This window comes from Nycticebus coucang, chromosome 21, assembly GCF_027406575.1.
Source record: "Nycticebus coucang isolate mNycCou1 chromosome 21, mNycCou1.pri, whole genome shotgun sequence".
NCBI lineage: Eukaryota > Metazoa > Chordata > Mammalia > Primates > Lorisidae > Nycticebus > Nycticebus coucang.
In genome coordinates, this window is record NC_069800.1 from 63,355,951 (window position 1) to 63,373,427 (window position 17,477).

Below are 17,477 nucleotides of genomic sequence, written 5' to 3' on the forward strand. Positions count from 1 at the left end.
TCTTGGTCTGGAAATGGCGTGTTTTTTGTTTTTTGTTTTTTTTTTTTTTGGTCCTTTTCAAGGTGGGAGGGGGAGTGAGAGCCCTCTAAGGAGAGGACTTTTCTTCCAGGTGGGAGGAGATGAAAAGACATTAATTAGTTGTTTGTCAAGTGACATTTGGTGGTTTGGTTTTTCTTCTCTTTCTTGATTGCAATTTTTCCTCTTTGACCAAAAAATAAAAGAAAAAAGAATGTTAACTAAGAGGAGATAGGCTTTCCTCCTTTTTTTTTTTAAGGCGCTGCTTTGGGAAAAAAAAGCAGCATAAATTGTTGAAATGAGCAAAAAGAGCTACACACACACAGGCATTAATTAGAATGGAAGTTTTCCACTTCCTTGGTAATTTGGCTATCTGAATAAATTTGTGAGTTACCTAAGTTAAGACCTGGTTCGTGGTCACATTTCAATAAAACAGCTTGATTTTAAGGAATAAAATGCAAAAAGCTGTTTTTTTCTTTGGTAGTGTTTGGTTTGCTCTTTTTGGATGGGTCATGTCTTTGTTCTCATGGGTCTAGACTTATAAAAGCAGAAAATAAGTGAAAATAAGTCTCTTGGTGTTTATGCATTTGCAATTTCAGTTATTAAATGGTAGGTATATTGATGTCTAAAACTTTTAAAGGCATAATTATGCTGTGTGAATATTAATATGTGTGAAACTTGATTTCAAAGTACAAATCTGGAAAAGTCTAGAATCTTTCCTATGAATTCTATCTTACTATCTGCATACTAATTTAAGTCAAGTGTGATGCTAATGGTATCTTAAATTTCTAACACCTTTTGCACAGTAATTATAAAGTCTACACTTAGGGACTGTTAACTCTGAACACACATTGCATCACAGTGGGCTAATCTTTCTAGGTGTTCTGGTCTATACGGTTACATTTTTATAATGATTTATTGATAGCCTCTGGCTTAGGAATCAGCAGCCTAAGCCAGTGACTTAACATTTTTCATTTTAGAATGGTAATTCTCACCAAATAATGCCTCCCCCCTCCAAAGAGAATCATAATAAATAATGTCCTAAGTCCTCTTTTTACTCCATCTTAATATAATGGCATAAAAATTAAGTGAATTAGCCACATTTTACAAATGTGGAAACTGAGGCACAGATCTGTTTGTGCCTGTAAAAGATAAGTGTTGCACATTTTAACACTTCTGAAATTAGAATATTGGGGATCCTGATTAATATTATGTATTCTCTTCATGGAATCTCTTAATAGCACCTTTTATATTTTAATTTAGGCTCATTAATATAGAACGTTTGCTTTGAAATCACTGTTTCTGTGGGAACTAATTTTAACTTTTGCGGATATTGATTACAACCTTGAGAAAAGGCAAGTGAGGGAGGAATGCTTGCTATCTGGTCATTAAAACAAAACAATTAATATAGTTAAAAGTAAAAAGAAAAAGTGGGGTAAAAACCAGATTTGTGTGGGCGGAAGGCAAAAAAATATTCACACAGTATTTGTTGAGAGAGTGAGTTGTGCAAAAGGGTGGGGGGAATAGCAGCAACCCTCCCTCTAGCTTGATGGGAATGTTTTTTTCCCCCACAAATATATACATATAATTTTTAATATATAAAAAGTGATTTAAAATGGAGGCATGTGTTTCTTCCTATTCTTCTATTTGGGAAGGGCTTGGAATCTCTCAAATTCAGTGGGTCCCAGGAATATTTTGTCCTGATTGTTGTTGCAAGTTCCTAATATTAATGCAAATATGGTCTCAAGCACTATATTTGACATTAAAATGTGGTTTTTTGAGGAGATGACAGCTGATGGTCTTCCATTTTCCTCTGCAACAGTGGTTGTATCCAGAGGGAATTTAACTTTAGAAAGATACAGTTTGCAAGAAAAGGGGGGGCGTGGGGAATAAGTGGATAAAATGTTAATACTGTGGTTTCAGGGGTGGATTTTTAAGTAGCCCAAGGCCTGGGAAACCTGCACAGAAAGAATCTGCATTGTGAAAATGTTCAGGAGGGGAGAGCTGCATCCCTGCGTGCTGAGGAGGAGACTGCAGTGTTGGGGCATTGTTTCTGAACCCCGAGTATTTTAACCCTGAAACATCTGCCTAAGAATGAATTATGTGGCCACATACATGTATGTGTACATGTTGCCAGTGAATGATCACATATTAAGAATTCAGTTTTACAGTTTTAAGTTCAGTTCTCTTGTTTCCCCCTCAGATGACAAAATTGCGTCATTTCTCTACCCCTTACTTTTGCCACCCCACAGTTTTTTAAACAACAACAACAACAAAACTAAAACCAAACTAAAATCAGCAAAACCTTTAACCCTTGCTTGTTAATATGATGATCAAATGCTGTAGGTAGACTCTGAGTTGGACGTTTCATTTTCTCTGCGTCGAAATGTCAATTTTGCAAGTCTTGTTATGTTGTGTTTGTTTTTTGTGTGTTGCTTCTATGGAAAAAACAAAAAGCAGCAGTCCTTTCCCTTGCCAAAGTGTATGACATGCCTCCTTCTTAACCTGAGACTTACTTTCATTTTCTAGGTGCTGGAGAATCTGGTAAAAGCACCATTGTGAAGCAAATGAGGATCCTGCATGTTAATGGGTTTAATGGAGAGTAAGTGTCAAATCTGTGAAGGGCACCAAGTGACAGCCACACATTCTATACTAACCTTTAGGGAGTGGCGTATAGGCGATAGGTATAGGTAGGTTTGACGGATGGGCAGCCAATTTTCACTTAAATTTTTCCTAATTTACATATTAGAGGGTCCTGAGACGAAGGCATTACGGCTTTCCCCCTCCCTCCTTTCGATCTTTGGTGCAAGAAATAATATTAATTAAAGCACCAGTATTTGAGTAAAACATCTCCCTATCCCAGGAGAACAGAGGACACTTAACAGCACTTGGCCCCGTGACAGCCTCTCTGAGGCTAGGTCCTCTGCCGCAGCCTCGCACATTTTGGTGCAGTGAGTCTCCAAAATGGCTGTCAGTGCTGTGGCCACCCCCTTGCCTAGCCCATGTTGACCACTGCAGAGGTTCCCCCCCATAGCAGATTTCACTGTAATGAGCCAATTAACATCATTTCAATAATATTCTCATATTAATCAAAGTTGGAAGTGGCAGCCCTTGTTTACAATTCCTTTTTTTTTTTTTTACTCCCTTTTATATCACTCCACGGGCAAATTATTGTTTTCCTTTTTTTAAAAAAATCAATATTTCTGCCTAAGGAAATGAAAAGGAAATAATTTAAATGAAGGAAAGACTGGGAGTTAGATACTTCTAGCTGCATCGAGGGGCATTTTTGCCTTTGAAATGTCCTTCGGGGCACTGGGGTACAGACAACGTGGCGATACTGCGGTGAGAATAAAGATTGAAGAAACCGAGACAGTTTGGATCAGAAGTATGAGATGTGGGTCCTCCTTGCCGTGAAGAATGCAAACAGAACATTCAGTAAATCAGGGAATTCACTTTTCTCCCCAGACCCCAGATAGGGCCTGTCTGATATTCTCATGTAACGAAACGGAAAAAAACACACAGAGAAAAAATTAAGTTTACTAGCCTGTTTTCACTGGTGTGGAAGTGGTTAACCTCGCTAGATTACAAGCACCTGGAGGCACTAGTTTGTACTTCCTAGCTGGTTAGCAGTCTCATTCCCTTTCTTAAACCTGGATCCAGCTGAAAATTTATCCCTTAGTTGTATCCCCTTCAGTTTCTGAAGGGGAAATGGAGCCAGGGCACATGGTTTAATTCAATTATAAACCCCAAATAAACAAAAATGCTTGCTGTTGCTTACTGTGCACTAACCGCTGGGGGAAACAAGGGTCAATTTTATTACCTTTCGGGGCATGGAAGGTAGCTCTTTATGGAAAATTCTAGAATTTGTTAGACCAATCGAGGGTTAGAAATAGATGACATCACCCATAGAAATGGTCATTTTAATTTCGGATGCTTTTTATAATTTAACTGTGAATCCAGAAAGAGTGGTTAATATGCAGAAAGATGGGACAGTTTACGGTGACTCTCAGTGAGTAAACCAGGGTGCCTGTAGATGCTATTAAGTCAATCACCTGCACCTGTCGCAGACTGGGGCTGAAATTAATTCCTGACATACCCTTCAATAAAGCCCTGCCAATGGAGATTGTCATCTTGACAATAAATTTAAAAAACTGAATCAGACTTCGAGATACAGCATTTGTAATTTGCAGAAAAATCTTGCATAAGTTTTCCCCTTACAATTTGTGGGAAAGAGTGCTTCTTCATGAGTCTAGTTAAGCAATAATAATTGAACCAAAATTAATTTGAATATATACCCCCCCAGGTAAATATTTTGATTAAAACTGGACATGGCTAGCATTTTTAAAAGGATGCAGCAGCCACTGTTCACGATAGCTTGATTTGGATGGAAGATAAATCATCCTTAAAATAATTTAAATTATATTACTCTACAGATTGCCCTAAAATTTTTAAATCTTTACAGAAAGGATTCTCCTTATGTGAGCCAATCTATATAGAGTGCAGATGAGGCATTTAAACCAGACTTCTCTATATTTTCTTTTTGGAAAGTGGACGTGACATTCCCAAGTGTGTCACCTTTGTAGAGGTGGCCGTAGTTATAGGTATGTTAAATTTAGCCTATGGAAAGAACATATTAGGGGTATTCCTCATGGGTGCCTAGGGACCTTATTTTTATCTCATCTAACTGTGGCTCCTTTTTTCTTTTTCCTCACTGCTGTATTGCAACGAAAGCCACTTCCTTCCTAGCTAGGAATTCCCTATGAGATGGTGACAACTGTTCCTAAAGGGTGGTCTACATTAGGGGGAGGTGTCCTCCTGATCCTGACATTTGTTAGGGATGGGGTGAGCTATACGCTGTCCGAGGCTTCCGTGCTGATCACATTTTAAGAGTAAGGTAACATTGATTTGACCTTCAGAAATTTAAAAGTTGAATATGGTTTTCCTAACTTGAAGCTCTTCTTACATATAGTGCCAAAGTAAAAAACAAAAACGTCATTCACATTGGTTGAGCTAAGCTAATCAATTATGAAATTAAAGGTTTAGCTATTCTGCTCTTCCACCTTCAAGGAGGAGTTCCTGCTATTTATGAATATTGGGTTTGGGGGGTTTTGTTTGTTGGGGGGTTTGGGTGGTAATGGGATTTTTTTCCTTTGTTTTTTTTTTTTTTTTTTTTTGCTCCCATCACAGTCCAGACAATAGTTTTAATTCATGACAGTTTGTGCTGGACATTTATAAATTAAAACATTTTCTAATTAGTTTCCCCTACTGCAAGAAGGGAGGTCCTTAATTTTGCACCAAGAAATCATGGGCAAAGTCACCTATGCCTATGTGTGCTGAGACACAACATTGTGAAGATTCTGACCTGGGAGAATTAGGAGCCTTATGTGCTGCCATAGTCTCAAAAGAATTGTGAGATAAATCACTGCTTTGGCTCCCTAATGCATGTACATTCAGTGAAAGCACAAGAAAATAATTATCTGTCCCTCCTGTACGGACCAGAGTCTCCAGAGGGCTGTGTTAGCGCTGCAGCAAAGGTGTGGAATTCTTCCCCCTACGGCCTGCAGTCTCCGTAGACATTCCAATTTAGCCAGGGAAGGCTACCTAACAATTAACAATGGGAGCGCGAATTGTTGCATTTGCTCTTGGCTGATTGTCTAGGAATGTAGAGGCTGTGTGGGGTGTGTGAAATTGCGGTGCCTTGCAGATTAGGTGAGCTTTCAATCTCTCTTTAAAAGGGGCGGCGAAGAGGACCCGCAGGCTGCAAGGAGCAACAGCGATGGGTAGGCACATTCAAAAACAGAAAAATTTTTTAACAAAACAAACATGAAGATCATACTGGGAAACTGAGGCCAGAGACGGGGAAGAAAATGAAAATCATTTCAGGGCCATCAGCCATATTGTCATACATTTGCAAATAACATGTAAACAATTTAACATTTTAGAGCAAGTGAAGTGCAGAATGGTTTTTTGGGCCATGCTTAAAGTATAATTAGATCCAGCTGGGGGAAAGTTATAGATTTTAGTTTTAGACATTTTAGGATTTTGAGCATTGGTGTTTTTCCAAATGGTTCCGGTTTTCCCCCAGCTCTCTATTTGAACCAGCTACTTATTATTAAAACTATCTACTAAATTCTGCCTACCCAGTGGTTGGTCTGATTTTAAAATTTCAGACCTCTATGGAAAAAATAAAAAAATTTTCCTCTTAAAATACGCAGTGTCGCACCATTCTTAATTTTGAAAAATGCCTTGGTACCTTGCGACAGGTCGTTAGGAATCATCTCAGCAAGCCTCTGGCCTTTTAAAAATGATCAAATTTATTTGACTCCAAGGCACTTTGCATTAGCCAGTGGGTAAGGAAATTCATGGCATCCATGTTTTTTTCCATTCATTATCAAATCTTTTTTTTTTTTTTTGCTTCCTGCATCCCCACACCCATCACACACAAACATGCGTGCATGCCAGGTCAACACGCCAGCTCTGCTTGCATATGCTGCATGCAGTGGTGAAGCAGCTGTTTCCATGAGAACATGTAGAGCCATCAACTTAGCCTAGGGCCTCGCAAATAGCTTCTGTGGCCGGGGAGGACGGGGCAGAGGGGTCGGGGACAAAGTAACTGACACATGTTTGTTCATCTGTTTCTTTTAGAATATTTTATCCCTAGATGATGGCTACATCTTCTCGCCTCTTTCCTATCACAATTTGCATGCTGGAATTCCCTGATCTTAGGAACTTCTAATAAGAATACTATTCTGTTGTCTGGGGGGGAGGAGGGAGGGGGAGACGGGGCCCCTACTACCTGATCTTTAAAGATGATTGAAAAAAACAAAAATGGAATGACATTAGATTGGCAAAAATGTAGTAGAACAGTTTTTAAAAGATGGCTAATTAACAAGCTACTGTACCAAAAGTTGGCGTTTGAGAGAGATGACAAATCCTTATTAAGCATCCTACTGTGTACTAGATGTTGTGCTAAACCCTTGAACCCTACTAATACCTTTCCTGCACGTCTTGTGACTGTGTTCTACAAGTAAATATAACAATTAACATTCGTGATAAATAAAACTTCTCTGCATGTTTCAGCAATCCCTGTATCTTGAGTCTGTCTTCTGTCTTCCTTCTTTAGTCTGTCTGTTCCCACAAAAGCACAAGGATGAATAAGCTTTAGCCCTAAATGGAACTTAGTATAACATAGCCTTCCCCTACCACTTAGCTAAAAGGGGGGAGGGGGAGAGCTCTTAAAATCTTAATCAGCTAGTCTGCCTTATACATGAAAAGGGGAGGGGGCCCACAATATCCTAAAAGGCCCATTTTTTTTATTCAATCAGAATTCTAGCAATTGGCATATATTTTGCCTTTCTTGAGTAGTTTAGAGACACCTAAGGAATTCTCTGAATTTCACAATCAACGCTAAATTCATTAAGTGATAGTAAAATGATGATAGACCTGCCAGCCCCCGGTATAATATCTCCATCTACATAGTAATCGCTTCAATGGAAGAATTTTATGTTTTAGTATTACACACCCGAATTAGATTTTAGATTTCTATTTTAGCTGTTTTATACTTGATATCCTCCCACACCTGTTCACATACGTAGATGAATACTGAACACGTTCTCAAAATATCTGTGTTTTAAGACTGGAAGTTTTCCAATTATCATACTACTACTTAGACCAAAATATCAAACTGAATGAAGAAACTTATTTCTGAAAATACTTCTCTCTAGCTATATGAGGATCTGGGTGTTTAGTACCCAAACAGATCTGATTTTGCTACTGTGGAACATTAAAACCAAAGGTTAATGGCTTTCATTGTCAATTAAAAGGAGCCTGTTTTTAATGAATGGGAATAGATTTGTCCTGGAGGGGTTTAGGTAAATTTTGAACCCAAAAGTGAACATTAGGGACAATCAAGCACATGTCCTTTTAATCTCTATCATCTAAATAATTGATCTGAAACAATCAAACCAAGGCTGGAAATTGTAATTTCAGAAATGAGCTTCAATTCTGCAGGTACACAGCAGAGTAGCCCTAATCAGTGGGTGCTTTAAGAGGTGAGGGGCCAGAGGCAGGTTTCAGTTCATACACAAATTCCACACTTGGGGTCCGCAGCTCTACCTCTCTGCATCATCTCTGCCCCAGGTTCTCTGGACCTGTAGCACTTAAATGGCCCTGAGGGGATTCCTGGTGACATCCCCTCCACCCCACCCCCAACACTACCCACCACCACCAAGCCCCTTATTCTATTAAGGCCTGTTGAAAAAGGCTCAAGCCTAGGAACAGGGTGAAATAAGATGATTCAGAAAATGAGGGCCCACCCCTCAAATATGCAATTATTTATTCAGAAAGAATAAAATGTAGGAAATATTAGCTATTACAATTCTTTAGAAAAGGAAAGACTAAGTTCTGGGGGTGGGCCTGTTAGGCATGTAGCTCATACCTCCTGCCCCTCTTCCCCCCCCACCCCCCACAATACAACTAACTGCCTTTCCAGGCTGCAGTCGCTATTAACCTTCCTCTGTGTTCCTCTATATTTTCTGTCGTGTTTGACTTCTGAGGGATTATTTACTTTCTACCTCTATTCAATGATGTGAATCAAGCAAGTGAATGCTTTGAAAATTGGGAATCTCAAAAGATTAAAAAACATAGTGAAAAAGATAACTGCCCCTTCTTCCTCCACCTCCCCGCCCCAGTTTCTGCCTCTGTGGTATGAGACGGTCCCTCTCACAGCCTCAGTTTCCCCATCAGTGTAGAGGATGGCAACACCTTCCCTCTGTGTGGGCACACTGCCCCATCCCAGTCCTGACACATCAAGGTGTGCCGGACCCCTTGTTCCTATTAACCCAACTAAAGGGCAGGGAATGGGATGGGGATGTGGCAGGATGCACACTCCAAGCAGAGGTTGCTCAAGAATCTCCCCTGTCTGTGCCTCAAATGAAGGCTACTTTGGGAAAGATGTGCAACATTTGGGTATGTGGAATGTTGTCTAAAAATTAACATTCTGTCAGGGGTTCCCAAAACCAAAGGGTTGTGGCACCCTAACACTAACCCTGAGTCCCCTAACACTAACCCTAAACACCGTAAGCCTCCAACTCTAAGCCTGGCCCCCCTAACACTAACCCTAAGCCTAGCCACCCTAACTCTAATGCAAACCACCCTAACCCCCCTGACACTAAGTCTTAAGCCCGCTAACACTGACCCTTAACACCCTAACCCCGCTAACACTGACCCTAAGCCTAACCACTCTAACACTAACCCTAATCACCCTAACACTGAACACTAACTCTAACTACCCTGACACCAACTTGCTTTACCACCCTAACACTAACCCTTTACCCTTGGGACCAGTAACTCTAAATATAGATCATTCCATGAAGACCACGTAGGCCTATTCTACATATCTAGTTAAACAAGACCTCTCACCTGTACTTAACAGAGGGGTCCCCCCCACCATCATAAGGACTTCTGGGGGTGGAATCTTCATTATTATTCGGGTTGAGGGACCAATGTCTACTAACATTCTAAAGTAGGGATGTTGTTCAGTTGCTGCTGGCTGCAGTGCCCAGAATGGCATGCACACAGCTATTTAAATAAACAAACAAACAAACAATAGGGCTGCAGAGCCCTGAAATCTGTAATTAACTATTATTAACACCACCACCTGCATTCTCTGGTTCTCAGTGTGCTAATCTGGCAACTGAGTGAATTCCAAGTCAAATCAGGACTTTTCCTCCCTGTCCGCAACAGGATGCTGACAAGGGTCAGGAGAAGCCTCTTAGGAATTGTTCGTGCATAGTGTGGGGGCTTTACGCCCACAGGCCTCACACCTGAAATAGCAAATGAACCTTCCTTTTGGTACAGTAGGCTGCCAATAGCCCCCCACTGGACGTGTCCTTAGGACACATGCAGGAGGTTATGATTTGAAACCACCTTTATTCAGGTACCTCCAGTATTTGCACAGATCTGAACCCACAACTCCTCGAAGAACAGAATACTATGCTTTTTAGTTGAAATATCTTGATTAAAGCAACACTCCTAGCCTACAAAATGCAATATGATTTTTTTTTTCTTTTCAATCCCACTGCAGTGAGAAGGCAACCAAAGTGCAGGACATCAAAAACAACCTGAAGGAGGCCATTGAAGTATGTGCTAGCTCCTTGCCCTTCCTGTCTTTTAGCCTCCCCCTGAGACAGTGCTCTCCCCTGACCACTTTGCTGAATCATTTTCAGACCATTGTAGCCGCCATGAGCAACCTGGTGCCCCCTGTGGAGCTGGCCAACCCTGAGAACCAGTTCAGAGTGGACTACATTCTGAGTGTGATGAACAAGCCTGACTTTGACTTCCCTCCCGTAAGCTGCATCCCCGGCCTGTGTGGCCTCAGCCCCACCCACCTGAGCAGTGATCATATAGGAACACCCCAGCAGTTGTCCAAACCACACTTCAGGCAGAACACACTTCAGGGATATTGATCCTTAGGGAAAAGTTAATTTCACATGTACTCTTAATGTTTAAAAAAATAATAGTAATCATTAGGGTTTTGTTCAAGGTGGATGAGGATTATCACTCCTAATATATCTTGACTTACCCATCTTCACAAATAAGCATCACCCTTTTAATACTACAGTTCTCACTTTTTATTAGATTATAAATTTTTTACGAGGGAAAATGTCCTGAGCTGTGGCAGGCTTAATTATTCCCTGATCCACACCTTAAGACAAACAACTGTATGTTAAGTATGGCACACAGCAGGTACTAACTGTCCAGTTGGTTCTGCTCCAAATGCCCTAAGGTACCTTGAGATTCTCATTTTAGGCAAAGTACCATTATAAAATTTTCTGAAATCCTTGCTTTGGGGCAAATGAGATCTTATTATTTAAAAATTTCTACAAATACCTAAATTATAACTCCGAAATACAAAATAGAGTATGTTTACAAAGGCTGGTGTCTCCTTAAAGAACTATTTTTAGGGAACTGCTCAAGCCCAAGCATATACATTTTGGCCCCTTTATGGGGAAAGAATGGTTTATAAGAGGAGAGCAGGAAACGAGATGGAAAGATGGACGAGTTTATAAAACCAGAAGGAAGAGACTTGTCTACAATTAAAACAATGAGTTAATGTTGCCTTTTGTTAGGCTTCCTGGGAATTTGTTTCTGTGTATTTGAAACGAGCTTGGCTATAAATTTATGTTATTAGGGAAGTATTAGTTGGGTAGGTAAATTCATTAAAATAGCATTTGTTTGGAAAAATAGTAAATATAATATGTATAACATAACACTGGCTTTTATGAAATATAATTTCTGTATTTCTAATAGAAAAAGAAAAAGTCTATTAAAACTACATGTGGGGCGGCACCTGTGGCTCAAGGAGTAGGGCGCCGGTCCCATATGCCGGAGGTGGCGGGTTCAAACCCAGCCCCGGCCAAAAACCACAAAAAAAAAAAAAAAAAAAACTACATGTGAATAGGAACATTATTAGTCCTACTAATATCTGAACTTTATGTTCCTACCTACAATTTCCCATCATAATTTTTTTTTTTTATAAAATTCACATTTTTCTAGAAGAAAAATTTGGTCCTAGTACATCTAACAAATGAAATTTCTTGTTTTCACAACACTGAATGATACACGTATGCATCTTTTCCTGATGCAGATCAGTGTATATTCTTCCTATAGAAATAATTCTGTGAAGAAACAAAATTAGTCAGTCTTCTCTTCCAAAAGAATACAGGGAAGAAACTACCCAAGACCACTCACTCACAATGAGAGAAGAGCAGGAATTAATTCTGTCAACTTTTGAATAAGTGTAACATGTTCAATGAAAGTTCTTAATAAGCATTAATTCATTCAATAGGCTCAAAATGCAGATTCACACCCAGTGTAGTTGACGTAGTAAACTGTTGTCTTAGAGTTAGGATGACGGTGCCCTTGATTTGCTAGGGCTCCAACCTCTCTCAACATTTGTTCTTGTGCTCCCCTCAGGAATTCTACGAGCACGCCAAGGCTCTGTGGGAGGACGAGGGAGTGCGAGCCTGCTATGAGCGCTCCAATGAGTACCAGCTGATCGACTGTGCCCAGTAGTAAGTATCCCATCAGCACGCAAAGTGGGGAAACTGGGAGATAACACGAAAACCCACCACTCTCACTTTTAAAGGTACTTGCCCGTGATTCCATTCATGGACGCCAACCAGTTACCCTGCTCATAGTTAGAGAGTTCTACTCTGAGTCATTTGTTTCGTAAAGCCCCTACTCACCACATTTTCAGTGCAGTGACATTATTTTGTGTAAACACATAAGGCCTGTAGGGGGACAGTCACCTTCACTAAAGTGGTCCTCATACTTAGCTTGATTCACTCAACTGACCCACAAGCATTTAGGGAAACAGGGCTGCTCCCACATTGGGGAGTAAAAGTATGATATCTTATTGCTATAATTTTAAAACATGACAAACACGAATGAGGAAAACAAAAAATAAGCCTCCCCCCTCCTTGGTAGCTGTTAATTGCTTTGCTATGTCTGCTGTTAGGTCAGTGACTACTGTAGCTGCCATAGTCCAGTATTAGTAGATTAGTGGATCTGAATGGAGTTGGGTTTTGTGTTGTCTTGACTTTTGAACTCTATTTCATATCCTTATTTATTCCTTCATACCGGGTCTTGTGTCAAGGATGGTAAGTGGTCAGCAGATTTTAAACCCTAACTATATACCTAAGCAACACAGTACAGTGGTGGGGTTATTTTCAAATAAATCAGATTACCCCAGAGCGATGACACAGGTTGAGGCTACATCGAAGTGCTAGACATCTTTCTCCACAGTCCCTTAATAAAGGTAGGCTCACTGATTAGTGTTTTGGTAAAGAGAGGAAGAGGGAAAAAAATTAAAAATAGATTTTATTGCACACCTCCACCTGACATCTGAGCTACTTCTGCACCTGTCGCCTAATACCTGCCTTTCTTTTCCCTGGGGGATCCTCTCTCCATCCTTATCACCCCTTATGGTCCCCCTTCCAGAGGATGTAATACTGCAGATCTGGAAAGTTGCCTTTTAGATAGTTTATGGCTTCCCCCCTCCTGCATGTGATATAGCAGGCATATGGTGGTGAGGGTTATAAAAAAATTTAAGGGTACTTTTGTTTGCTGCTGGTGCACAAACACACAAAGCAATCTCAGTGACACTCTGCAGTGGGAGTGTCTTCTGTGACTTGGGGGGAGGGGTGGGCAATAGAAGGTTGGTGATTTAACCAGTATCATAAGTAACTGAAATGCAGAACAACAAAGTACTAGCTAATCAGAACCAGAGTCCCAGGTTGGCTCACCAAGAGCTAGAATTGCCCCACGCCTGGGGGACTGACTGGTTAACAACAAACAAAAAGTAAGTTCTGTAAGATACAGTTATCCAGAGACTGCACAAGCTTGGGTTGGGGCTGTGGAATCTGCCGATTCCTCTTCCCCTTGTGCTGTTTTCTTGTAGGGAGTTCCTTTGATTATTTTCAGTTGTCACATAACAGAGATATTTCATGCTTTAATATATGAGCAGACTTGTGTATTTTTTTCAAGGAACCAAAGAACAGCCCATGTTGGCCAGTCCCCATGACCCCCAGCCCCCACTCTTCTTCAACCAAGTCCCTGATTTTCTCAAAAGTTCGAACTGAAAGCTGGAAGCACTAATTATAGTAACTCAAAACAAATGGAAATCCTGGAATTGTTTGCGTTTTGTATTTTGGATCCAAGTCAGAAGTTAAGTACAGGTACAAGATTAGGAGGGTTTAACCATCCCAGTTTTAAATGCTGGGAGTGGAAAAACAAATTTATTAATTAACAGTAGTTTATTTAGCCAGGTTATGGGAGGCAAGGATCAGGCTATTTAAAAATTGTTTTCTTTTTTTTGTTAAGCAACACTCAATGTCTCCTGAAACTAGAAAGCTAAAAACAGCACCATGTGCACAGATTATGAAAAGTTTTAAGGAGACTCAGACAAAAAGAGAACAATGTAGCTTAAAAGTTTTAAAATGTCTTCCCTGCATTTGCAGTGACCAGCTTGTTTCTGGTTGAACTGCCTTTATGTTAAAGTTGAGATACTGGTACGGTGCCCATTTCTTAAGCTGCCTATTTTTATTTGTTGAGCTGGGGTTTGGCTGGCCCCATTCCAGATTCTCTCTCACAAGATTTGGTGCTGATGATCTATTTATAGAACTGTGGTTCTGTTGCCATGGCAACATGCTGGAGGCCAGGGTGGCTGGGGAGCTATTTCTGGACTGGTGCTGTAATGTAAGATTGATTGGGCAAGTTAGTATATCCTCTAAGCCAGACTAACTCTGAACTGGTAAAAAGGAAGGGGGGAAAACTTAGGGAATTTCTTTAAATAAACTTTTCTTCCTTTGTGTTTTTCTTCTTTGATTAGTCCACTTTAAAACAATTCCAACTCTACCTTCCCCCCCAAAAAAGAACATTGGTTTTAATATTAATTTTCCATATTTAAATTCTCTCTTTGAAAAATTAATTTTCCTGTGGTTCTAGTCAAGCAATATACTTTTTTAAATGAAAAGTTTAATATCTGGAGTGTTCTCTTTCACAGACCAAATAGAATGGAAGGGAAGTCTGTGTTTGTTTCCTGCTCAGTAGTTGGGGCAAGAAGGGCCTCTTGGTGCTAACCTCTTTTGTTCTCTTTAATCCATGAGATTCTTAAAAAGTAAAAAGGAAGAGATCGATTCTGAGTGACTAAAACAATCCCTTTTCCCCTTGAGGAGAAAGTCCTTGCTTTTAAGTGTGCCACTCTATACTTTAAAAACTAAATTATGAGGAGGTATACAATTTTCATATTAATTTGCCATTTTAGTCAAGAAATTTGGAATTTTGTCAGTCACTATCAAACAGCACAGAAGCTAATAGTTCTGCTTTTGGGGTCTCTCTCTACTGGTTGAGATGCATAAAACTAACCTTTTAACATGAAAAACTTCAAGAAGCAAGCTCCACCACTGTCCTGTGCTGTAGTCTGGGTGCCCTACGGGTTCATAGGGTAGTTGCTAGATGCATTTCTAGCTCCCCAGTTCCTGAAAGTATTTATTTTAAATTCTATTTGCCCTAACCTTTTTAAGGCATAAGCTTTGAGCCATAAATGTAACCCTCCTGATCTTGACTTATGCTGTGTAACTCTGGGTGGTCATTTCCATTTAGCCTGACCTTGTAGAGATGTAAATAGTTGGCAAATACACGTGAGTGCTCTGAACATCTTCCTGTGTCTTTTTCTCCAAGCTTCCTGGACAAGATTGATGTCATCAAGCAGGCTGACTATGTGCCAAGTGACCAGGTATGCAAAACTTATCCCCGTCAGAGGACTAAGTCCCCTTTCCAAGCTACTCAAGACATTTTGTCTAGATTGGCAATTATTAATTATTACTTCGGTTGGTTTGGGTGAGATCCATTGACTTGAATTTTGTCTTAGGACCTGCTTCGCTGCCGCGTCCTGACTTCTGGAATCTTTGAGACCAAGTTCCAGGTGGACAAAGTGAACTTCCAGTAAGAGGATAGTTTACTTCTTTATAAAATGGAGATAGTGGTTTCTTGATGTTCCTTATACAGTAGAGCGAGGGGCCCTCTGGAATAACTGGGTGTCCTTTGTCCCCACCAGCATGTTTGACGTGGGTGGCCAGCGCGATGAACGCCGCAAGTGGATCCAATGCTTCAATGGTAAGGCTGTGCCGCACCTCCTGCTTTTGGGGGCCATTATGCTTTTGTGATCGTCATCACTTTAGCTTCTAGCACTCACGGTTTTCTGCTTTCTTGTGACTCAGATGTGACTGCTATCATCTTCGTGGTGGCCAGCAGCAGCTACAACATGGTCATCCGGGAGGACAACCAGACCAACCGTCTGCAGGAGGCTCTGAACCTCTTCAAGAGCATCTGGAACAACAGGTTTGTGGATAACCCCCTTCCCATGTGCCCCCATCAGCTTGCCTAAGAGTGAGTCCTTCACAGGTCCCAAGGCCCTGGGTTGGACTCATGCAAGTTCTTGTGCAGGCTTGTTAAACCCGCCTCTCCTTTCTGGTCAGATGGCTGCGCACCATCTCTGTGATCCTGTTCCTCAACAAGCAAGATCTGCTCGCAGAGAAAGTCCTTGCTGGAAAATCGAAGATTGAGGACTACTTTCCAGAGTTCGCTCGCTACACTACTCCTGAGGACGGTACGTGTGGCTTCAGTTTGTCCATTGAGGTGCTTCTTTCTCAGAACACTGGGCTGAAAACTCCACGCCCCTCCCACAACCAAACTTATAAGGGATTTATAAGGGAGCCAAGAAAAACTTATTTCTACTTAATTTTCATAGAGTAAAATCAGAGTTCTAAGAAGTCAGGGGGCTACTGTTAGCACCCTACATCTGCTCTAACCTTTAATCACCTTAAGTAATCAAATATTCCTACTTTTTATAGCTACTCCTGAGCCCGGAGAGGACCCACGCGTGACCCGGGCCAAGTACTTCATCCGAGATGAGTTTCTGGTGAGTAGAGTCCGTTCTTTAATTCCCTCTCTTTCCCCACCCCCTTTCTTATAGATATGAACATACTCCATTTGGAGATTGAACTATCCAGTGCTTCTCCTTTATTTCACCAATATCCAGTATGAATTTTAGCTGAGTGCCCCGTCACTGGGCTTTTAATGCCACTGGCTGGGCAACAGTCAACCCTGGTAGATGTCCCCCTAGTTGGGGATTGGGTGTTTTCTAGAGAGCACCTAACCGACTGTGTCTGTGTCTCGTGCCCACAGAGAATCAGCACTGCCAGTGGAGACGGGCGCCACTACTGTTACCCTCACTTCACCTGCGCTGTGGACACTGAGAACATTCGCCGTGTGTTCAACGACTGCCGCGACATCATCCAGCGCATGCATCTCCGTCAGTATGAGCTGCTCTAAGAAGGGAACCCCAAATTTAATTAAAGCCTTAAGCACAATTAATGAAAAGTGAAACGTAATTGTACAAGCAGTTAATCACCCACCATAGGGCATGATTAACAAAGCAACCTTTCCTTTCCCCCGAGTGATTCTGCAAAACCCCCTTTTTCCTTCAGCTTGCTTAGATGTTCCAAATTTAGAAAGCTTAAGGCGGCCTACAGAAAAAGAAAAAAAAGGCCACACAGTTCCCTCTCACTTTCAGTAAAAAAAAATAACAGCAGCAAACAGAAATAAAGAAATAAATGAAATAAATGAAATAAATAAATATTGTGTTGTGCAGCATTAAAAAAAATCAAAATAAAAATTAAATGTGAGCAAAGAATGATGTGACTCTTGTGAGTTATTTGCGATCAGAGCAAATTCCCATTGTTCATAGTTCCCACTTGGTCTTGCATCAAAAGTTGGGAGGCCCGTTTTAATATGAAGGCAGTAGATGATCTAATGAAGGGTGGGGGTAGGGGAATGAGGGAAGAGGGAGTGGGAAACGGGTCACGGTGTCTGGTACACCTCTTGGGGGTGGAATACAA

At 40.9% G+C, this 17,477-nt stretch overlaps 1 protein-coding gene across 12 annotated transcripts in view; it reads left to right on the plus strand.

Annotated features, from left to right (window-relative positions):
• Positions 1–17,272, plus strand: part of LOC128573431 (guanine nucleotide-binding protein G(s) subunit alpha) — a 65,976-nt gene extending 48,704 nt beyond the window's left edge. For 3 of the 12 annotated variants that reach the window (XM_053573708.1, XM_053573713.1, XM_053573704.1), the window contains exons 2-13: positions 2,545–2,617; positions 5,751–5,795; positions 10,100–10,154; positions 10,242–10,361; positions 11,992–12,089; positions 15,259–15,313; positions 15,449–15,522; positions 15,635–15,693; positions 15,798–15,918; positions 16,056–16,186; positions 16,431–16,498; positions 16,765–17,272. In XM_053573708.1, the coding sequence (XP_053429683.1) occupies positions 2,545–2,617; positions 5,751–5,795; positions 10,100–10,154; positions 10,242–10,361; positions 11,992–12,089; positions 15,259–15,313; positions 15,449–15,522; positions 15,635–15,693; positions 15,798–15,918; positions 16,056–16,186; positions 16,431–16,498; positions 16,765–16,911 (1,046 nt within the window). In that variant the 3' untranslated portion in view covers positions 16,912–17,272. Of the gene's footprint in view, positions 1–2,544; positions 2,618–5,750; positions 5,796–10,095; positions 10,155–10,241; positions 10,362–11,991; positions 12,090–15,258; positions 15,314–15,448; positions 15,523–15,634; positions 15,694–15,797; positions 15,919–16,055; positions 16,187–16,430; positions 16,499–16,764 lie in introns of all 12 variants that reach the window. The other 9 variants (XM_053573707.1, XM_053573712.1, XM_053573703.1 and 6 more) reach the window with 3 other exon arrangements.
• Positions 17,273–17,477: the final 205 nt, after the last annotated feature.